Source organism: Papilio machaon, chromosome 7 (genome assembly GCF_912999745.1).
Source record: "Papilio machaon chromosome 7, ilPapMach1.1, whole genome shotgun sequence".
NCBI classification, from domain to species: domain Eukaryota; kingdom Metazoa; phylum Arthropoda; class Insecta; order Lepidoptera; family Papilionidae; genus Papilio; species Papilio machaon.
This window is the reverse complement of record NC_059992.1, coordinates 1,577,482-1,602,665: the sequence shown is the minus strand read 5'-3', so window position 1 is coordinate 1,602,665 and position 25,184 is coordinate 1,577,482. Positions and strand designations below refer to the sequence as shown.

The 25,184-nt window shown below is 33.4% G+C and overlaps 1 protein-coding gene and 1 non-coding gene across 3 annotated transcripts in view; one reads left to right on the top strand and one right to left on the bottom strand.

The window, feature by feature from the left end:
• The window catches only part of LOC106709990 (polypeptide N-acetylgalactosaminyltransferase 2), a 57,301-nt gene extending 40,327 nt beyond the window's left edge, over positions 1-16,974 (bottom strand). For both annotated transcript variants that reach the window (XM_014501920.2, XM_014501921.2), the window contains exon 1: positions 16,711-16,974. In XM_014501920.2, coding sequence (XP_014357406.1) covers positions 16,711-16,815 — 105 coding nt within the window. In that variant the 5' untranslated portion in view covers positions 16,816-16,974. The remainder of the gene's footprint in view (positions 1-16,710) is intronic.
• A 6,456-nt stretch (positions 16,975-23,430) lies between these two features.
• Positions 23,431-23,512, top strand: Trnas-cga. The gene has a single exon. It is a non-coding gene; the product is annotated as a tRNA-Ser (tRNA).
• The last annotated feature ends 1,672 nt before the right edge of the window (positions 23,513-25,184 follow it).

The following is a 25,184-nucleotide window of genomic DNA, read 5'->3' as shown; positions in this document are numbered from 1 at the left end:
TATCGCACGCCAACATTACTTTGAAAGTGATTTGAACCGTTATCTCATTAAAACTTCAGAAGCACACCGTCCTCTTTAAATTGGCTGTTTTATATGTAAATTATTTATATCATATGGAACAATGTACTTGAAATTAGGATCACGTGGAATAAAGTAGACTAGAAATATATTAGACATTCGGTACACATTTTGCTAAAGATTGGACAAATTACGTCAATAAGTTAACGCTGTTCTAATCGAAATTCCTGCGGTAATATTCCAAATAGTTCTAGAACCTTCTTTTATATTTACCCTAAGTAACATTCTAACGATAATTTTTAACATTATAATGTACATCCTAATATTTTACAACTGTACATTTTGTTCGTCGTCATCTCATTCATTCAAGCGTTAAAACTTCTTGTGGAACTTTGCTGGGTCAATTACCCCATCAAACGGAAAGAGAACCTACAATATCTTTTATTGAAGAGTTTAAAGGTAATCAAAGAAATACCGTTTTCGTTTTTTTTCTCTCATATAAAAAAAAATAACTGGTTGATCCGAGTATTAAGAAGGAAATAAATTCAGGGTTCCATCTTTTAAATTATACGTATTTATTAACATTACAGGAAATGATTTTTTTTGCAATTAAATTCTCTAAAGCAATTTATGTGCCAATAAAAATGTCATACCTTATGACATTTTTTAATTTAAATGATTGTTAATTTCTTATTGTAATAAGTGAATAAAAAAGTAAAAAATAAATTCGTTCATATGGCAACGTTAATCTTCGAAACCTAGCGATTTCTGTCGCTAAGCAACTTAAACAATGTAACTTCATAGAGATTAGTACACAAGAGCGCGTTGTCCACATTTTGTTGTATCGCTAAAATGAGTTGCACCCAATCTGTTTATCAAAATCGTCGTGAGAAAAGTAGCTGCGATTTTCAAGATGGCGGAGCAAAACTATACAGTTGACATGTAGTCGCTTTGCTAGTACTGACCGAATGGACGACACTCGTCGACGATATAGCTGTCAAATTAAATAAATATTTAGGGTTAATATCGCTTTGTTCATTGATTTATTCACCCATTATGTATTGTACTCAGTGCTTATTACTCATATTGAAATAAAAGTTTAAAATAATTAAATGAGAAATAACCTATAACAATTAAACTATTAAACAATTGCTTGGATAAGCATTCCTAATTCGATTTCTTCTTCATTATTTAAATGGTTAAAAAAATATTTTTTTATTATTTTAGGGGCAGCGGAACGTTTAACATTAATTGATCCAACGCCCGTGGACATCCGCAACACCAGAGGAACCGCAGATGTGTTGCCAGCACTAATTAATGACTATGGCCTAGTCAACTAACTTAGTGTAGCCTCTCTAACGGTGTGTGATTTGAGTACGTGTAGAATTAGTATTCATCCATTGATAGCATGCAGTCACATTGTCCGTTTTCACTTTTACATGTCGCCTGCGCAACGAAACTCGAAGGATAAAGTGCAATCTTATTTACATATTCCGTATACTTGTCACGATGTTCATATTCAAGTTTGTAATAAAGATGCCCCAGATTGTTATCCAACGTTAAAAGTATTCCATTTTTGTTTTTCAGTTTTTTTTTTTAATATACATATAAGAGAATAAGAGAAGGAAACAAACGAGCGGCGGGAACACCGAGGTGATCAACGACACCCATGGACATCCGCAACACAATAGGTATTGCAGATGCATTGCTGGCCTTTAAAGAAATGGTACCCTCGCTCATTAAATCAGCCTTAGTCGTAATGGTTGGAAATGCAGATACACTGATTCTTGAGACTTAAAATAATTTTTGTATTCATCTACTTTGAAATGATTTTGTGTGTAAATTGTTATAAACTGTCTATACATCTTACATTTAAAATATTTTTTATCACGAAAGTGGTCCAAAATTTATAAACATTTTACCTAGTACGTAGCATACTATATCGCCTTTTATTCAAATGGAATTCCACAGTAAAAGTATATCCGTCTTCATCCAAAACATGAACTCACCAAATTTTTAACATCGTGACTTGGTTTTAACTTACCTGATAATACCTGTTAAGTGGACAAGTACTTTCTTATCCGTGAAAGGAATATTAGGTCGCTAATCCGAGCTTCCTCATCAGTATTCTATCGTTGTGGAATAGATTGTTCTTTTCTTCATAATTATGTTAACAGCGTCTGTTTATTGTTCAATTCTCGAAGCAATGAACGTTTGCTCAGGCGACATTAGATCTATTACTACCCTATTATGTAATGCTCAGTCGGGAATTTCATTTATTGATTTATATTATTGACAAAACTACAGTCTAACATGATTTTAAGTAGTGATATGTTCAATAAAAATAAAATGTTGAAGCATCAATGAACCACTCCTTTTTTATCTATATCAGGCGAAAGGAATTTGCATTTTCATCATCCCATTTTCTTATCATTCATTTTCTAGCTATATGGATAGTCGGAATTACACACGGGCGCCGAAACTGCTAGTGGCGAGCCTGACTAGTTGTCGCCCACGACACCGTCCGCGCGTAATTGAACATCCATCCATTCATCTTAACATTCGCATTTATAACATAAGTAAGATTTTAACTATTTATTGCTAGAATTACTACATGCACTCATACAATTATATGAGTAAGAGCCTTTTTTATAAGCGATTTCAACAAAAATTTACTTTTATGAATGCTTATTTTATGGTGACGATTGTTAGTGCTAAATAAAGAAATTATTTTATGTAACCAAACCGCATACGTATGTTACGAGATCATATACTCAAGTAATATCTGCTTCACTGTATTATTTATTTGAATACTTATATTGTTTATATAAATGTTTACATTTCATATATACTCCGGCAACAAAACGAAGAGCTTGTTACTTAGTCATAGATAAATATTATAACTTATTGTAATTCCTAGCATGCGTTATAATAATATAAATAACTTCCTCTACTTTGTCTCATTATTGTCCCTTACAGTTGTAGTTATGCGTAGTGCTGATTATTATATATAATAAGTATGTCTTATTTTTATTTTTATGCATATATTATTAAATAATCATTGACAATACGGGGTCCTATATATCAGGGGTGTCCAACTTCATTAGACTAGTGGTCTCCTGTTTACTGAGGAAACCCTGTACGAATTATCAATTAAAAACTTCTTGTAATTTTAAATGAAACATCACTTTTAAATTTATTGAAAGGAAAATGATAAAGCTGATAATTATTTATAGTCAATACTTATATGAGTATTTTCCGCTACGTCATGTTTTACAGGACTCGACAAAACTCGTAGTCGCAATCGACCAGTTGACCACCCCTGACATATTGTTTCAAAATAACAACAATATAACCATAACCCGCCCGTAACCCAGAAGAGTAGGCTTGAACACGGCCTTCCATTTCTACTACTACCTTGTAAAAAGTATAAGGTCAATGACCTTATCATTAAGTACGTAGCATAGTTAAGGATAACAGCTCATTAATATTTTATTTTATAATTAGTAATCTTCATTTTTTTGTCGAAACTGAACATAAAAAGCAAAAGTTGCACGAACCAGTTTTCGGCCACGCGCAAGTTCTAATCTCAAGTGTTGTTTATGTAACTTTAAACACGCACTACTTTTTTTTGTAACTAATTTACGTAGTATATGTAATGTTGGGGGATTGAAACATACTTATATAATTCAGAGGTCGTGGATTTTCTTAATAAAATTGCACAGAAAAAGTTGCTACCAAGTACTAACTATTTCAATAAAATCGTTTTTTTAATACGTTAATTTCGAAATCCATTAAAATCCTACCCCGACATGAATAAGTAACTGTATTTTTTTATTAAACCAAAGACTCTTTTCCCTTTTACACTCTTGTAACTGTAATAGTGGATCCTTATGACTTGGCACCCTGATCTATTGCAGTTCTACGAGTATAAGACCTTTTTACAACATAGAACTGACTTTATTAAGTAGCAGCTATAGCCCGAGACTCCGTCCGCGTGGTATTAAAAAAAAAACTTAATGAGAGCCTATGTGTTCTTCCAGACTATGTTCTATATCTGAGTCAAATTTCATCCAGATACGTTTAGCCGTTCCTGAGATACCTTCGTACAAATATTCATCCATCCATCTAAACATTCACATTTATAATATTAGTAAGAAGTAAGATAAATTATTTTATGTTAGCCATCGAATATTAGCTTTAAAGTTCTCCTAGTTACAATAAGAATCTAATTTCAGTCAAAGTTTATTACCAGCATACGCTATCATGTTATATAGAGCAGGTAAATTTGATTTAAGATTAGACGCAGAAACATGTTGGAATTACCGTCTAATTTATCAGGATGTTCCCATTATCAACAGAGATAAAACAAGTACCATAAAATTCATATGAACATATAACATCAGCTATTTTTATCTTAATTTAAGACGTACAATAATTTAATTTGTAGTCTACCAGTTATATTAAAACTGTTTATAAACTTGATCTATTCATCGATGGACATTTATAAACATGTTTAATTAAACATTTAAAGTAACCTATGATTCATACAGACAGATATTTTAAAACCGAATGCACGAATTGGTCGGCTCGCCCGGTGCAATACCATGACCACGTAGAAGACAGGCAAGAAGTTGAAGCAATTCCGCGTGCATTCTGATGAGTGTGAGTGCCGGAGGAGTGAGTAATTTTAGTCCCCTTTCCCTTCCCACCCTTTTCTTATTATGGAAAGGATGGGAAGTTGGAGTGGATTTGACGGAGGAGGAGACGCATAGGAAGGAAACTATACAACCTCATGATTCTTAATTTTGTCTGTTTAAACATTCACTTGACACTATTAACAAAGATTATGTGGTGTATCACCTCTTTCATGATTAAGTTACTGGCCGGTAAGCCAGTGAGATAATAATCAATAATGTGTCAACATTATGTCATTAATAAATATAATGTAAATATAGACAACAATGCTTTTAATTTCTTTATGTATATTTAATATTGGCGACGAGTTTTAAACCCACGATCATATGGAAAAAGTAAAAAAACAGCGGAGTACCCAAAGAGGGTTACTCACTAGAATAGAAAAATATGTAACATCGAGGGCGTCGATGTCTGACGAGGACATCGATGCTCGCTCTGAGAGCCTTAATACAGCGATAAAGTCTCTGCGAGAGCTTCAGCGAACGATCGAAGACCACACCGTCGACCAGCATGACGAGACCGCTTACGAGCAAGAACAGGAGTACAGGTACGATTTCGAAGAGCTGTACACAACAATTATCACTAAACTATTAACGAAAAAGAAACTAAACCAACAACAGCAAGAACAACAACAGCAAGCGCAACATCATAATGAACAACAGTTGCATGACCAGCAGCAGATACGTGAGAGCATACCTAAAATACAATTTCAACCACTAGGAGCATCAGAAACTTTCAACAACTTTAAGAGAAGACTGGAAGCTTACTTTCGATTGAATAATATTACCAAAGATCAAACAAAAACAAACATTATACTATCTACATTATCACCAGAGCTCCATGAAAAGCTCTGTGACTTAGTATGCCCAGAAGAACCAATTAATATGTCATTTGATCTCATCACCGAAACACTTAATGAATATGTAGATCCAAAACCTAGCAAATGGGCCCTACAACATAAATTCATATCAAGAATACAAAAATCTGATGAAACTATAGCTCAATTCACAGCGGAACTAAAAAAATTAACAACAAACTGCGAATTTAATTGCCAACATTGTGAGAAGAACACATCAGAAAGTTTCCTTTGCCTACAATTCATACGAGGCTTAAAAGATAATGACGCACGAACAAAAATTTTACAAGACCAAAATAAATGCACATTTAAAGAACTAGTTCAAATAGCAACATCAATCGAAATGGGAAAAACAGAAAACGACACTATTGCTACAAATGTATTGCCCAGCACGAGTAACGGCAGTATTGACAAAGTTTCTACAAACACATATCGACCTAAAACTTCAAACTCTAGACAAATCACACGCCGAGATTTATTAGGTAAATGTTTTCGCTGCGGATCTTCTCATGAAAGCAGGATATGTAACGCCAGCAATGTCACCTGCCGGAAATGCAATAAAATCGGCCATCTTACCCGCGTTTGCCTACAACGCAACCCTAATCTGCACTACAAGGCACCGAGACCCAATTCGCACCAACTAGAAGAGCCGAACAATAGCGATAACGATGACTGGAACGATATAAATATTATATCTGGCGAAAGAACTGAGAAATTCATGATATCAGTACAGATCGAGAACGCAAAGCTGAAAATGGAATTTGATACTGGAGCAACATTAACGTCAATGTCAATGCGAGACTATAGAAAACTGAATATTGGAAAAAGACTGTTCCACACAGATATTAAACTTCGTACTTACACAGGAGAAGTAATAAAACCAGTCGGAGTCACGTACGTTAAATGCAAATACCAAGAGAAGGAATTTCACGGTAAACTATATTTAATCAATGGCAATGTAGATCCTATTTTTGGACGCAGTTGGATGAAGGAACTGGAAAACTTAAACTTAGCAGATATAAAAACTATACAACATACAAACATCTTAGAACTAGACCAACTCTTACAACTTTATAAAACTTCAGTCTTTAAGTCCGACCTGGGTAAAATACCTAATTACAAGGGACACTTTAACCTTAAAGAAAACACACAACCGATTTTTATCAAACCTCGAAGAATACCCTACGCTTTAAAAACGAAAGTGGATGAAGAAATAGAGCGACTTTGCAAGTTAGGGGTCATTACGAAAGTTGACCACTCTGAGTGGGGAACCCCAGTGGTACCAGTTGTCAAGCCGAACGGGTCAATCCGACTTTGCGCAGACTACAAAGTTACACTAAATAAAGTTATATTGGATGAACAATACCCAATACCGATGATAGAGGATATCTTTGCAGAAATGAACGGCGGCAAGCTATTTTGTACACTTGACATAACTCAAGCATACCTTAATATGGTCATGGACGACGAAAGCGCAATGCTACAAACACTCAGTACACACAAAGGTACATACAAAGTAAACAGACTTATGTTCGGTGTGAAAGTCGCGCCGAGCTTGTGGCAAGGATTTATGGACAGACTCTTGCAAGGGCTGGAAGGAGTCAAATGCTTTTTCGATGATATAATTATACAAGGAGATTCAAAGGAAAAATTGTTACAAAGACTTAAGCTTGTGCTTGATAAACTGAAAGAAAGCAACCTCAGAGTAAACAAGGATAAGTGCCAATTTTTTAAAACAAGTATAAATTACCTAGGGCACACTATTGATAAAGATGGCCTGCACAAAAACAAGGACAAGATAAATGCTATAATAAAAACAGAACGCCCAGTAAACACTGCAGGATTGAGAACGTTTCTCGGTATGGCAAATTTCTATAATAAATTCATACCCAATCTCGCATCCATCACGAATCCCTTGAACAACTTATTAAAGAAAGAATCAAGCTTTCAATGGACTACACAGTGTGAGGAAGCCTTCATCAAAATCAAAAAAGAAATATTAAGCGAAAGAGTATTAACACACTTTGATCCAACAAAACCACTAGTATTGGCCACTGATGCTTCACCACTAGGACTTGGTGCAGTCCTATCACACAGACTTACTGACGGATCAGAGAGACCTGTTGCGTTTGCCTCGAGAACATTATCAGACAGCGAGAAAAGATATAGTCAAATTGACAAAGAAGCTACGGCGATTCACTGGGGATTAAAAAAAATTTTTCTACTATATCTACGGCCGAAAATTTACCCTCATAACAGACCACAAACCACTTACAAGCATATTTCATCCAAATAAAACCTTACCAGCAATGAGCACTATGAGGTTATTTCATTACGCCCACTTCTTGTCCGGATTTGACTACAATATTGAATATAGAACTTCAGCGAATAACTCCAATGCCGACTACCTATCAAGATTTCCAATAGAGTCTACAAGGATTAATAAAATAGACCAGAACTACAATTTCCAATTAGAGCAAATTAATACTATAGACATCAACCCAAATACTATAGCAACTGAGACTAAAAATGATTCAGAACACAGACCTCTACTACAGGCACTTAATTCAGGCATCTCGCTAAGAACACTCGGTTTCAAGGACAATGAGTTCACATTACATGACGGCTGTATACTAAGAGGAGCGCGCGTTCTTATCCCTAGAACACTTCAAGAACGCGTGCTAAATGAACTACATCTCGGCCATCCAGGAATAGTTAAGATGAAACTATTGGCGCGCAGTTTTGTGTATTGGAAGGGGATTGATAACGACATCGAAAAGAAGGTGAAATCGTGCAGAACTTGCAGACTACAACAGAATGAACCTGAAAAAGCACCACTTCACCATTGGGAACGACCTGATGGACCTTGGCAAAGATTGCACATTGATTTTGCGGGACCTTTCCAGGGTCACCAACTTTTTATAATAGTAGATGCATTTTCAAAATGGATTGAGATAATACCTACCAAAACCACAACAACTACTTGGTGCGTCCAAAAACTGAAAGAATTATTTTGCACCTTTGGAATACCACGAATTTTAGTCTCTGACAACGGACGACAATTTATCTCAGAAGAGTTTGAAGCATTCCTCAAAGATAGTATGATCGTTCATAAGACGTCTGCTCCATACCATCCAGCAACGAACGGTCAAGCCGAACGATACGTTCAAACCGTGAAAAGGATACTACGAAGCTTAGAGGGGGAAGGAGGCACAATATATCAAAAGCTCCTCACGACTAAAACACGACTTCGTCGAACGCCGGACGCTAACGGCCAGACCCCCTACGAGCTTATGTTTGGTAGGGAGGTACGCACGTCGCTACATGCCATGTTCATGAGATGGGAACGTCGACGACCATCAGTTAAACACCAGCCACATCTTATCAAAGAGTTCAATCCAGGCGACCGCATCCAGGCCCGTGATTATACCGTCGGCTCCACGCAGCGCTGGCGTTTCGGGACCATTCAAGAACGTTTAGGGAGACTACATTATAAAATAATAACTGATGACGGTTCTGTTTGGCGTAGGCACATTGACCAGCTCCTAGCTGCTCCCTTGGTCCAAAGCTAGGGGGGAGAAACTGTGGTGTATCACCTCTTTCATGATTAAGTTACTGGCCGGTAAGCCAGTGAGATAATAATCAATAATGTGTCAACATTATGTCATTAATAAATATAATGTAAATATAGACAACAATGCTTTTAATTTCTTTATGTATATTTAATAGATTATAATACTGCATAACAAAGTCTTTAAGCGATGGATGTAACCCGTTTCAGCCTTGGCCAGAAATAAACTTAAATAAGTTATCCACCGCGTCAGTAGCCCACCCTAGACAAACAGCCCCTGTATATCGATCCACCCTACCCTTAGGGTTGACCTGACTTTGTCTCTGTCTAACAAATGCTTTCTTTTTCTTTCGTAATTGAGCTTTGATAAGAATGGTGACTTGTATTTTTCCTCGTACGCTATAATAGTATTTACTAAATGTATTCGAACTCTGATATTTGATTTCCTTTCTATTGCATGTTTTCGACCGTTTTTATTAATAAACTCCTGAACTATTGCTATTATATGTACAGTTAATAAAATTGAAGGGTCTGTATGGAATATGAAAAAAAAAACATATTTCATCTATACGATGTTTTTGCTTTCTCGGTAACGAATAACCCATTTTTAACATTTTGTCTGTCTGTCCGCAAGCGTTTGTTGCGGATTATCTACGGAACGGCTCGACCAATTTTGATGGGATTTTCACTGATAGGTAGCTTATGAGTGCGGGCATAATATAGGGTACTTTTTTAATTTAGGCTGACGTATTTCCGAGCGATTTCAGCAAATAAGAAATAAAAATTGGACAAGTTACCGCCACTTATTATACCGTTCGATCTAGCGATGGATCAAAAGAAGTGTAAAATAATTTGATGCCGTATTTCCCTTTTCGTATTTGATACTTACAGTTGCTTCTTTCTATGTGAGGGGCTTCTGTATTAAAAGTAGTGTCCAAGGGTCGAAACTTTTTTCCCTATCTGCTTTTCCTTGATAATCTAATTAATATAAATTGTAATAACGTTTTCGAAACAAAAAATAATTTCATGTACCAGGCGGTTATAAATTAGAAGAAGGTTACAAAGAGATTCCTAATGGATACAGTACCTAGCTACTAGGCCTGGGCGATCGGAACAGTGACCTTATGGTTTTTTTTTTCTAAACAAGGCGAGCTAGTAAAAGAGGTCATCATATTACATACAGATAAAGATCTAATGAATGTGAGCGGTGGAGTTTTAAAAGTAAAGTAAATTTTTTACAAAGTAATAAAGAAAGTTTAAGAATTTCAGATTTAATTATAAAAAAAAATCGAAGTAAAGTTATAAGAATAAAAAAAAAAACAGAAACTAGACTACCACAGTTGATATAATGTACTTCCTATTAAATAGTGAAAGTAGCTGAAGATATTTCCTGATAGATTTCAGTAGGCTGTACAGTACTTACATAATGCTAGAGAAACTCGCACCAATGTTCCAATAGGTTCTAAATTAACACTAACTAAAAGCAAAAAAAAAAAATGTCACTGCCGAATTACACAAGAAGAGATATTTCATTTTATTCATAACTAAATTAATAATTTCACTTTACTTATAGTTTTACGAGTAGTTTATGTGTACTTTCGTGACTACGTTCTACATCAGTGCCAAGTTTCATCAAGATCCGTTCAGCCGTTCCGGAGATACCTTTAAACAAACATCCATCCATCCATCTAAACTTTCCCATTTATAATATTAGTAAGATTCCAATATTGTACTATTATAATAAGAAATATAGCATACATTTCTGTCATTGTACTTTCTGTTAAAGAAAACATTATAAAAACTTATTTCTTCAATACTTTACCGGACTATTTTCAATACTTTACCTTCACAAACAATTATTTTTTCTGACAGTGTTGTAGAAATAGAATTGTTTTTAAAACGATAATTTCTTTTCCTCAAACAATCGCAAACAATAATTTATTAAAAATAGGCAAAGCATCTATAATTGCGGGTGTCTATGGGTAACGGTTGCTTCGCTATTTCGGCGAATTCAGGTTGTCGATTACTCATTTGACACCTTAAAATATGAAAAGGACATTTTCACAAAACATGTGGTATGGCTTTTTTTTAAAAGGAACGAGAGAGACGACGAATTGATTTCGTTATGGGGTTCAGCCGTGGAAATTCATCTACAGATGCTAGCTAGTTACAAGTATATTGTGAAATTAAAGGATATAGATCTACTGTAAAGAAGAAAAGTTCCAAGTAGCGAGAGTACGCGACTTGGAACATTGTTAATGATTCCACAGAATCGCAAAAAGTGTTTCAAAGTGCGTCTAATTTGAAAGTAACGGTAACTTTGCCGAGGCGGTGCCGTGAGAATTTTCAACAACGAAAGAAAAAAAAACAATCTGTTTCGAGCGTGAAAACGATCGAATCGATAGCTTGAAGTCGACATGTTTGTATAAAATTGAATTAAAATTCAATTCGGGTAAATAAATAAATAATATACTTGTTAGTGAATGTACGCATAGATGAATATGGAAGACCAGAGAAATGTGTCAGGACCGCGCCAAATGGAAAATCACCTACCCTTGTAGGTTGTGATGTTTGACTTATGTTTTTTTTTTTTATTTTAAATAAAGGATCATAAGATTTACCAGGAAAAAAACAACTGCATTTATAAATAACCAAATCTTAGTCTATAAGTGTATCTGCTATACGTGTTAAAATTTTAAATAAAAAAAACTTGCTTAATAAATATGAGGAGGACCAAGGCCAAAAACTTCAAGTGTAAAATAAAGTTTTAAATCAAGCGTAGTATTATAAATATGTTTCATTTTAACTGGAAATTATTTTTCAAATTGAAATTATTTATTGGAAAAATGGTTATACATATTTGAAGTGATTTCTTTTTTATCTATTGCGAGCAAAAACTAGAGATGAAAAGTTCTATTTCGATGAAATTGCATCCAAAAAAAAAAAACAGATTTATTAAACCACGAATCTTTTTCTAAGTAGAGAAATAAAAAAAAAATCATAACGAGGCTGCTTTCGACTGTGTCAAAAAGTTTATTTTTATGCGTATTGATAAGGTATTACAGTATATGCAATATACTGGTACGATATAAAAATATATAGGTTCATGTACATATGTACTTCTTCTACTACTACTCGAGGCTGTTGGGGTCGCTGGTACTAAACAATATTTACGCATACGATAAGAAGAAAACAAAATATAACGGAAAGTGAATGTGCGTTACGTGATCGCATTTATCATTTATAAAGAATGTAATAATAGCTCTATTTACATAGAAACAAAGTTGAAAGTCGCGTGCGCTGTGTACGCGTAACTTAATTATGCGTCGTTGCCTATAAGTATCAAGTTCGTAGACGTTTCGTGCGGGAATTTAGATCTGATGGAAGAGGCTTACGTACGAATAATAATAGAATTATCGTATATAATTATTTAAAAACTATTAAAGTAAGATCATAAAATTTTGGACTTAAATATTAAAACTACGATCTAATTATTGGCTAATAACGTTTGTGTTAAACATGAGCAACTTTGTTAAAAGTAAAAAAAAAGATAATTACACACAAAGTTAAATCAAAATCTCATCGTCATAATTAAAACGAGACAAAGGTTAGACATTTCGTTAAAATATAATACATTTAATAAAACACATAAGATATGTCTAAATATTCTTAAGGTTTCCTCTGTTGACCCCAATTAAAAGAACCTTTGCTTTGTGCAGTGAATAAAGAAGTTTACTGAGTTAGCGAAATTATACGGAAATAAAAATTTACAAGGGACTTAAATTAAGGTGCTAAATGCACATTCTTTTTATTTGTTTTTCATGCTTTTTAGATAAAATCTGAGTAGATTTGTAAGGAGATGGAAATATTTTTTGGTTGTTTAAATAACTTTTTTTTTTAGATAGCTTATAGTAGCTCTGTATTGCTCTTATAATGTAGTCATATATTATATCTAGTAGTCAGTGAAAGTGACAAAGAACAATATGACAATGTTTTACTTACAAATTATCACAAAGAAGTACTGTACTACGTACGAGATTCCTTAATTTATTGTGCAAACAAAAGACAGAGGAAGTGTTAATTGTGAATCACTTTATAATTTTAAACACTTGTCAAAGTAATTCACGAAATGTCGCGCTCTGCTGACTTCATAATTAGTTCTTTGTTTATAAATGGAATTTAAAATTGGAATAAGACTAACTAAACGGTCATATTATAATATTTAATTTTTTAAATTATTTAAATTTGATTTAAGTTTGTTTAACATAATTAGTGGCTAGTTGTAAGGAAACATATCAGAGATAAAAAGCTACGTAGATAATGAGAGAGAACATAACATCAATACATAGTATAAAACAAAGTCGCTTTCGCTGTATGTCCGTATGTATGCTTAGATCTTTAAAACTACGCAACGGATTTTGATGCGGTTTTTTTTAATAGATAGAGTGATTCTTAAGGAAGGTTTGTATGTATAATAAATGCATAATATAGTAGAGAAACACTGATAAATTTAAAGTTTTCTAATGTGATGTCGTAAATAAGCACGTTTTTTTGCGCTTATATTGCAAACGCTGGCTGAACCCTACGAGATAGACCAAAATAATGTACTACAGTATTGTTCACCTTAAAAAGTTCAACAAAAAAGTCCGCGATGGTATATGTCTATCTCTTAGGGATAACCCAGCATAACCATTTTTATTCTTTTACGAAGTGATTTTAAACAATACAGCATTAATCCTTATCCATTTAAGTACCTTAAATAAATTGTGCATTTATTCTGTAGTAGGTATATTTTGCATTGCACCCGTGCGAAGCCGGGGCGGGTCGCTAGTTTATTACAAATTACAAAAATCCGATTTAAAATTGAAAACTTCTATTATATTCCCATATAGTGAATATTGATCTATGTACTAAGGATATTAATATGTGTTCGGCACGCGAACACTATATGCGGCGAGTTGAGGATGAATTATGGCTACTTAGACCATTCATGGACAGTAAGATATACATATGTGAGTATAGACCGATCAATCGAACGATGATTTTGATATCTAATATATAAAATTCTCGTGTCACAGTTTTCGTTCCCGTACTCCTCCGAAACGGCTTGACCGATTCTCATGAAATTTTGTGAGCATATTCAGTAGGTCTGAGAATCGGCCAACATCTATTTTTCATAACCCCCCCCCCCATTTTTTAACTGCGCGCGGACGGAGTCGCGGGCGACAGCTAGTATTTATACAAAATTATACGTAGGAAATCTTAAAAATTTTAAAAATTGCTTTTCTTTTAAAGTTTATGAACAATGCTAACTAACTGCTATCTAACTATGAAAACTAAATTTATGTATATCAAAATCAGTATATATATAAAAAATCAAGTTTAGGTACTAAAGTAATCTAACTTAGATTTTCCTATAACTGACCTACATTTATTTTTTCCTTGTATGTTATCGACACATATTCTGTCTGTCCGTATGTAAATAATTTAATTTGTATAATATCGTGCAAACGACATCAACACCCCTAACTTAAGGAAGGCTCCGAGCCTCTCGTTGGGAACGTATAGTGAGCTGATGATGATGAAACGACATCTGATGGTAAAACTTAATAACTTAGATAATATAATAATGATCGTGCAGTTATGTTGTATGTTTCTGTTAGTGAGTACCCATTAACTAGTCGAGTTTGTGAATATTATGTAATAAAGTTTCTAAACAAAAGTCGACTTACAACTTCTAAATTTGTTACTAATTTCATGTGAATTAAGAAAGATTTATGTACATCTCTATAGAGTAGTAGTGTAGTTCGGGAGACAGAGCCCCACTAATTTTGTGAAAAATGGCTTATAGTTAAATAAAGAAATTTATTATTATTATTATAGAATTTTTAGGTTACGTTTTTTTTGGGAAGTGTATTTGTTGAAGACGATATTAACATAACAATTTAGAACTTTGTTTAGGTCTGAGAAAAAGGCTGAAAATACAGCACCAAGAGATTGGAATTTTTGCATAGATATTTAAAAGTACATAGGCTACGAATACGGGAACGGTTACAGGAATAAAGTGTGTCGGCTTATCAGTTTGGAAATACCGATGCAGACAAATATTACAAAACAACATTTTTTGTTGATGTTTACGAACTAATGTTTGGTAGAATTGCCAAACATCTTTTTGAAAATCAACACTTTATGTTACTACTAGCTTTTACCCGCGACTCCGTCCGCGCGGAATAAAAAAATAGAAAACGGGGTAAAAATTATCCTATGTCCGTTTCCTGGTTCTAAGCTAACTGCCCACCAATTTTCAGTCAAATCGATTCAGCCGTTCTTGAGTTATAAATAGTGTAACTAACACGACTTTCTTTTATATATATATAGATTTTATATAAATAGATAAGAACACAGACGGATAATAATTTTAATTTATTTATCGTTGGTTTCTGAGACCAAAATCCCTGTATAAAAATGAGAGGGATGATATGTTTTATACAAGGATTTTGGTATCATAAACCAACGATTAGTTAGGTTAATATTGACATGCACCGAGACACGAAAGTTCCCACAGTTTTATCAAGGTTGAAATACGCGCTTTACATATTGAATTGTCTTCTATTTAAAAAGCTATTGCTTTATTTCGTATATATTTTTCACCTAGTATAAAAATGTTATCGCACGTCTTCAAGTAGTGGTTAGTGTTCTGTAAGTAAAATTACGAGTTTCAACTTCAGAAACTCGTTTTTTATGTACATTTTTCTTTAATAAAAATAGTGGAGCTTAGTTCCAAGACAATGTAGGTCGCGTATAAAACCCAAATCACGTATTCCACACGCAGTATGAAGATTTAAACAGATTAAGAAGGAGTTTCTTTAGTGACATGCCGCGGGTACTCTTGTGTAAGTCACCGCGACGGTAGCTGAGTGTAATGATTTTAGATTGCTCTCGAATTTTAATCCAACCAGGTCAAGGTGAACGTGAAACGAAAAATAACTTTCATAGGTTAAAATTCTTTAACTGTGGATTTTCGCTGCCGTAACACTGGGCAGTGGGAACCCGTGAGCATTTAAAATTTACCACTGCTGCTTACTTTATTAATGCTAACTATGAGAAAATTGATAATTGAGCGATAAATAAAATGTAACAAAAGAACATCTAAAAAATTATGTATTTGAAGTATTTTTTTTTAAATTGAAGTTGCTTTGTTTTTTTTTTCATCATTTAAGCTTGAACCGTGTATCAAGTGTCTTTATGCATAACCTGATACTTCGCATGTTCGCTTCAGTCAAATTATTTGTAAATACATAACTATAAATATTGAAATATTTTGATCCACATTCACGTACTTAAGAAATACTCCTCAATTATATTTAATAACATCGAGAGTAAAATGCTACGAGAATTAAATATTTATTACACACTAAAACAAGTGAGTAACTACTGTAGCAGTAACCCTTGCTATCATACAGCGTGGGTGTCGCAGTCGCAGGTCATGCGCAGTGCAGCCGAGATTGCAGGTCCATAACCCAACAGCTGATACGCGATAAACAATACGCCGGCAGTCGGCACCCACCTTGCTCTGCGTCGATTCCGTCTGCATGAAGTAAAACAGCGCGAAAAACCACGCCACAGCAATCAAAAACAATATCTTGATATTCCGCCTCATTTTTGAAAACATACGGTTTTTTATTTCACTCAAAAATATCACGTTCACTTTTATTTCGACACGTTTGTTTTTAAATATCGGATAGTATCGCGGCGCGCGGCCGCGCTGCGTACGGACTGAGCCACACTGAACTGAACCTATCCGCGTTATACGGAACGTATACACTGCTCATGCGCGTCCACTATCTAGACCTTGTGATCGAGCTAGGGTTGCGATTGCGAACATCATTTTCGCGCCCGTTATGCTTTAATTATATCATTGTTGCGTAAAGTTGTTAATTAGATAATTACACCTCATTATGCGGGTACATTTTAATTATTTTTAAGCGTTTAGCGTCATCTCTATAATATAATAGAAAAGATTTTTTATTTGTTTATATGCAAATGATGAGTGAAAATTAAAAATTACTACGCAGAATTGCGTGTTGTTCTTTTTTTGTTAAATAAATTTTACCTTGCAAAATGTATATTTCGTAAAGTAGCACGTCACTAACTTACGATGGAAATAGAACAAGAGAATTTGAATACTGCGCCTTAATGTGATATCGACGTATTGTCTCCGCTGGTAAATATCATAACAAATTAGAGTTTATTTATAAATCTGTTCTTTTAGAAGGTCCTGAGGAGCTTGGTAAATCAAATGCTCATATCAGAGGATCTATGTTTGATTTCTAAATGATTAACAATTTATAAAATCAACATGTTCTTGTTATAATTTTTGTGGGCTTGCTATTTAAGTCAAAGGATGTATCGCCTGTATATTTCAAAACAAACGACACTTTAATAGACGAAGTTAACCGATTTGAGATGTTAAAGGTTCTCACATAAAGATGGGGAAGGTTGCTCATGAGATGGACTGACCAGATTAGAGCGGCTGTAGCTGTTCCTGTGCACCAATGTACAAAAAAGGCAGAGACTAGGGAGGAGTGGTGGCGCCTCGTACACTGGGTCACCGATAACCACGACCAGTCTGAAAAGACTGTAGCGCCAAAGAAGAATAAGGATTTCAGTTATCTATTTCTACAATAATTGGTAAATATAAAAGTGCGATATTAGTGCGAAGCGAATGCAGATTGCTAGAGATATTAATGTTCTTCTTTCACTGGCCAAACATTTGTACAAAAATATCTGCTATCTCTCTTAATCTCTTTATGATAAATAGAGCAAACGATATGGTGTTGTACAGACTTTCCAGCAGTGGAAACTAGCGGTGGACAAATTTTAGTAACTAATATGTATTATAAATGCGAATGTTTAGATGGATGGATGGATGGATGTTTGTTTAAAGGTATCTCCGGAACTCCTCAACGGATCCTGATGAAATTTTGCACAGATGTAGAACGTAGTCTGGAAGAACACATAGGCTACTTATTATGTTTTTTTTTTATTCCTGGCGGATAGAGTCGCGGGCGACAGCTAGTATCTCATAAAAGATATGGCATAGCTCAATATATGATTCTGTTTTCGTGTTCTTAATTATTATAACAAGATATTATGGTATCGCTAGCTCTAAACCCCACAAGTGCAAGCTTGATTAATTACTACCTATGTATATTTTAAATTAAGCTCTATTCTCTAAGCCATATGGTATAATATTGAAAGTGTTGTATGTAACAAACCCTTACGTTGTTCTAACATTCTTGACCGAGGTCGCTTACGGAATTCGCGATGTAGCGGGCGGTTGTTATTTTACATTATAGAACATGCTTTATTTTTTAAAATTCTTGTTTACTCTTTTTTTCATTTCATTATGTGGCCAGTTATTGTAAAAATATTAATTATGTGGGTCTCAGAGTATTTAAAGATGTGTATTTCATAACTTCTGAATTAAAGTCTTTTTGATTTGAAACCACTTTTATACAAATCTAGAATAAGTACTTACATTAAAATAATGGTCAAACATTTCTATAATAATTAATTAATCGGCAGTTTTAATTCTTAAAGAAAACGCCAAAAAAATAAACAAAAACAACCGAAACATAAAAGCTCTTAAATATTCAGTCTTCTTAATTTTGGAAGTAGGTAAGTCTTTGTCATGTCATCCCTTAATTAAGACGATTTCCGATATTACGAGTACGGTTTCGAGTCTTTGAAAACTCTACAAGATTTTAATTAATCCGGTTTCAAGAAGTTGAAAACAAATGAACACGAAACGATGAATTGGGTCTACATTTATGTGGTTAAGTAAGTTTTTTACCTACATGACGAAAATATCTTTTAACGATTCAGGGCGTAACCGTAAAAAAGGCAGTAATTCAATTTACAATTTATCTTCAATATTTGTCAATACTTTTACCGCACGCCGATATTAGACATTAACAGACATTTTATTGAAATATTAGCTGTCGACTGCGACTCTGTCCGCGGGGCATTAAAAAAATTGAATAAGTAACTATGTGTTCTTCCAGACTATGTTTCACATCTGTGCCAAATTTCATTAAGATTCGTTCAGTAGTTCCATCCATCTAAACATTAGCATTTATAATATTAGTAAGAAGTAAGATGCGTAGGCTTAAGAAATACTCTTGACAAATAAATAACAAAGTAAAAAGGTTTAATAAACTATTTCACGGTTAAACATATAATCACGGACGGTCAAAGGGTTAGGTCACGTCTTTAACTTAAATCCGTCTAACTGTATTCTTAAAGTAATTACGATTACTTTTCTCAATCTATAAATTTAACTATAATATTATTATAAATAAGTAATACATTTAGTAAGTAGTTAAATGTTACCTCTGATTTATCTCTGCCCGTATCCGAATACTGAAAAAAACCTTGAAATAATAATTATACCCCAGCATCGCAATTCTATTCCGATAGCGCCATCTATAATAATGTTTATGAAATAAATTATTTCCGCAGTCGCAAACCAGTACTTGTTTAATAGTTCAGCTTTTAGCCGCTAGATGGCAAAATAAAACTTGAAGTTACTTAAAGCTTTTGAAAAAACATTAATAAATCAAATAGAATCAAAATTATATTGTAAAAAATAATATTGTTATAACGAAAAACTGATTCTTTTTTTGGTTTAGGAACGATTATTCCACTTGGAAATTAGTAAGTTTAGTTTAAGTTTTGAGGAACTGGGACAAATTTGACAGGAAACTGAACACAATTACAAACAGTTTTTCCATTCAAAAATGACGTCAAGGCCTTCAAGAGTAGAGTTAGAAGGCATTTGCTAAAGTAACGAATTCCATCTTTGGGATCGTGGCCAAACGCTCGCTTATTTATCTTAAAAAACAATCAGGGTTTATTATTAACGACAATTAAACAAATTTTTAAATAAAACATTTTAATATTTTAACCTAATTTTAAAATTTTACTACTCAGTTACAGTTAATTACAATATCATTTACTTAGCCTAAGTAGTACAACCTCTCATAATAGTTTTAAAGTTTATAAGGAAGTATATATAATGAAAATCAAGCTTTTATTTTCATTGAAAATGAATCTGAAAATTAATCTGTACTTGTATTGAATTACTAAAAAAAGTTAATAAATAATGTGGCATAATAATTTAAACGTTTTTTATCAATGCAACGAAAAAGCGCATTCTATACTTGGTGCGTTTTCCCTCCATCTTTCCGCCACGGCACCCTGTTAGCCAGAGAGCGCGCGATGGCCGCCGGGAATGCGCGTGTCTGAGTTTCGCGTTTTCCCGCGCTTTCGAACTTTACCGATGTTACGTGTTAACGCTAACATTATCGAAATCGACAACGACTTTATTTATTAGTGTTTTTAGTGTTCAGTGCTGTTTAGTTTTAATGTTAGGTATATCTTAAAAGGTAAGTCTATTTTATAGATAGTAAATATAATATTTTGTAGTACCTATATATTTTTATGTGTAATTTATTCTTTTTAAATATTATGTTTGTGACATAAATAAATATTTCATGGTATTTTCTTAAGTTTCCTTCTAGATCTAACGTCCTGTGAGAAAGGCTAAGATGTGCCGACGAGCATTATTATGCGTTGACAGAACACCTTAAGAATACTTTCGTGATTCTGAATAATACAGCATATTTATACCTACCTAAAAAAACTAGATCATTAAAATCTTTTGCTTTGATTAGACCATGTTTTTTTTTTTTATAAGATAAGGGGGCAAACGAGCAGCGGGAACACCAAGGTGATTCTCAACTTTAAAAAATTTAGTAGGCGCCTTTTTTAAAACGAAAACATTGATTAAAAAATTCTGTTTTTTATTAAATCAGGATTCCTTAACGTTCAACATATTTTCACCCTTATTGAATATTTTGTGTGCGGATTCGTGCATACCAATAAAAAGCTACACTCCACAGACCAACAACACAATTCGGCAGAGAAAACATTTTTTTTGTCTTGTCTCAGACACTGTCGGTGTCTTGGCTCGACAGTCTGTCACTGACACAACAATGTTGTGAATGGTTTTGTTCTCTGTATTATTTTGACCAGATTTTTTTACTTTTTCTTTTTTTAAGGAAAATAATAAGAGGTTTTCGGACTGGCCAGTATTTTGTCATGTTTGGAGGGAGTAGAGAATTTATTCTTAATATAAAATAATGTCCCGTGTAATTTTATATACATATTCTACTAGAAAATTATTTATGTTTGATACTAGTTCAGGGTCACTGTTAATGAAAAATTTTTAGTCGAAGGTGAATGTCAAATAGAAATTGAATTTAAACCTATAAAGGACACTATCTTAACTACCTACCCCTTTTTGTAAGAGTGCTTAAGTTACGACTTTGCACTTAAAGTTATACGCCCTGTTAAATTCCTCCTGCAAGTGTTCAGACAGACACGCGAGAGCTGTAAAGTTAACGTTTTACTTCCGCTGTATATTTTATTTTCATACCATCATGTTATTCTGATTATCTCTAACTAATTTAACAATAGATTACTTAGATTCTTATTTCAGATTTCTTAGATTCCTATATTATAATCTGTAACTGACATTGACATACAAGAGCGGATCAAAAAGCTTAATTTGTCCACTCAGATGTAATTTGCTATTTAAATTAATTACACCATGAAATTGCATGTGTTACCTAATTACTTATAAAAGCAAACTTACTAAGTATACACTTTCATTGGTTAAGTAAGGATCTTCAGCTTGATTTTATGAAAGTATACTTTATTCAGACGCTATATTATATTTTTTCAAATAAATTATTACAACTTAGAGTACCCTGTTGTTATGTTTTTCGTGTTCAATGTTCTTTAATAGATAACAGGGAACAGGAAAACAGGGATTTAATCCGACCTCCGTCAATCGCATCTTAAGACGGATTATTGACCTCCTAACCTCTCCAAAGTAAGAAACATTAGGAAAAGACATAAATCCGCATTTAATGGTTAATGTATTTGTGAAATAGCTTATCCTTGATTTGTATATCTTAGTATATATATTTTTAAGACATTATTATAACAATTTTGAAGTGTACAAAGCGACTGACATAACACAACCAGGAAGAATCCGAATTAAATGAAACTTAATTCGCGAAATTATGTCATTTCATCCCTTAGATTACAGTAGAGTGGACGTTTAAATGTACCTGTGAAAAACGTTTCTTTTAAATCGGTCAATGACCAGGAATGACTAGTAAATTGGGTCGGAATGTTTCTTTTTTTTTATTAAATACAAATCACCGCTCACTGGCAGCTTTCAATATTTTTCTTTCTATTCAAATTTGGAAAACAATACATTTTTCAATTTGAAAAGTTTGTTTATATTTTTTCGACACAAAATTCTAGTTGGTCTACTTTTTGGAGAGACGTGAAAGTAAAACTTTTCATTTCAATTTGGGTTATGTTCTCAAAATTATGAGGCTAAAATTTTTACGTCAATTTTGATGAATGAGTTGTATACAAAAATAACTAATTATACTTTTTACTTTAAGTAATATTTTTGCAAAAATGTTTGATATTTCATTCACTGCCGGTATAACACAAGGCTTCTTTATAATTTACAAAAATGTATGTTTTATTTCTTACAGACAACTAACTAAAATGTACTAAAATGTTTCACATAATTTCCTTAATATTTGAAGTAAATTAAACTATAAATTAATATTTAGGAATTAAAAGATATGTCTTTGCATCTATGTATTATAATTATACCTTACTATTGAATGTCATAAATAAATTAATGAGCTAATAATTAAAGTATTTAAATATTCCGTTCCCTCTATATTAAATTTACTCTGTGGACACCCCAGCGCACCCTTGCGGCCGTCATGTGCACTCACCCCCGCGGATATAAAACCTAAACAACTCGCCGACTGCATGTTACGCACAGATAACTTATGTAGCGATTAATCACACAAATTATTCCTATTGCTTTTAGCACGGCTATTCATACCTCATTCAAGATTGTCCCTTATGTACTTAGTAAGTGAAACACTATGTATATAACTCGCCCCTGGTTTTCACGTTGAATATATGTCATTTATATGTCTATTCTTTAATCTCTCTACATCAAATATAATGAAGAAAACAATATTTTTTACAATTTCTGCAAAAACTTATGAAAGAATATAAAGTAGCGCTTAAGGACTTGGTCATGAATCTTTCCTCTGGCCTAATTACTAGAGCTATAAAAGCGTCTTTAATTTTCCTATAATGTATGTAGTTATCAAGAGCAGTCGTGGCCGAGTGGTTAAGGCGTCTGACTCGAAATCAGATTCCCTCTGGGAGCGTAGGTTCGAATCCTACCGGCTGCGGAATTTTGATTTTTCAAATAACAATAACACGTTTTATTCACATCCTATCGTACACAATACTGATGTATAAATATTTTTTTGTCTATTTGTATAGCTTATTTCCAATTAGCAAGCGGTAATTTTACTTTTATTATTTTAAGAGGCCTGGATTATTTTAAGAGAAAAGAGGATAGTTTTATGCGTTATGAAGTTTGACTCATTCATCTTTTCTAACTTAAATGCTACACAAAGATGTGTGGCGTTAACCATGTGGCATTGGACTTCTAATTGCAACAATAAACACATAGAGACTAAATGACAAATTGAAATTGTCACGCCACTTTAATTTCGCTCGCTATACACCGACAAAGTTATCTGACCCGGTGGGCTTAAGTCTAACTATATTATGACATTTCACTAGCGTCCTCATGTCAATGTCAGTATCACAGGATTCTTTTACATACTGTCGCTGTTATGATGTTTTTTTCTTTTTTGTAATTTTCAGGTCTTACAGTTTTCTAACAGAACTAACCGCGATAGCAGTAGCAGCACCTCTCTTACCGGCTCAAGTAAGCTGGTAATACTATAATTAGCGAACATGACGTTCGACTAGACATTATCTTAAAAGATAAATGTCATAATATGAGTAAACCGAAGTGAAATTACTAAAGTGCTCCAATATTCTTTGTTTCCCTCTTAAATACAAGTGTGGGCATTTTCTTATTAGGAAAGTATAATATTTTTATAGAATTATGTAGGTATGGATAGGAAACGAAAATATATTTTTCTATCTTAACTCTCATATGTTTATTAAAAATTATTTGTCGCCCGCGACTCTGTACGCGCAGATTTAATTCCAGACTATTTTCTACAACCGTGCCAAATTTCATCAAGAACCATTGAGAAGATCTGGAGATACCTTCAAACAAACATCCATCCATCTAAACATTCGCATTTATAAAATTAGTAAGATTTAATCTAATACATGCTTTTAGAAAATCTCTGCGGTTTGACCGGACCAGGAGTCAAGTCATTAGTAGAGCTTTACATACCAAACTACTGCCATCTAGCGGTTACAATAATTCCTCCTCTCTATATTTTAACCAATTCACGTAACAGTAAGCGCGTAAAACTAAAACGCGGTTTGCGGTCACGTATTTTATTGTTTAAAGTCGCTTTTATCCAGCAATGTAAAATATTGAAAATATTTTGTATTAAGAAATTTTAGTTTTACAAAAAAATAAAATTTATATTTATCTATGTGAGTAAATATAGCTCTCACTGTTGTTATTATCTTTTAGAAAAATAGGAATCGAATATTTATACAATGATAACAAAAATGTCTGTATTCATTATAATAGTACGAATGGAAAAGAAATCAAAGTTATTGTAGTAAATGCTCCATAATTAATTATAACATTAAGTTAGTATGTAGGAATTAACTGTTAAAAACTTATTGAGAAATAGTTAAGAAGTCAATCTAATCTAAAACCATCCCTCACGTTGTGCGGCAGACTTAAAACTGTTGGGAAATGCTCGGAACGTTAACTGTTAGGGCTAAGTTTAAAAACTTCACGCCGAGTTACTTTTCATCACAGAGCACTTAATGCGGAGACAATAATATTAGAAAAATTTACATTATTAAACTATGAAAGTTAACTCGCGACTATTATTGAAAGTAATTAACAGTATT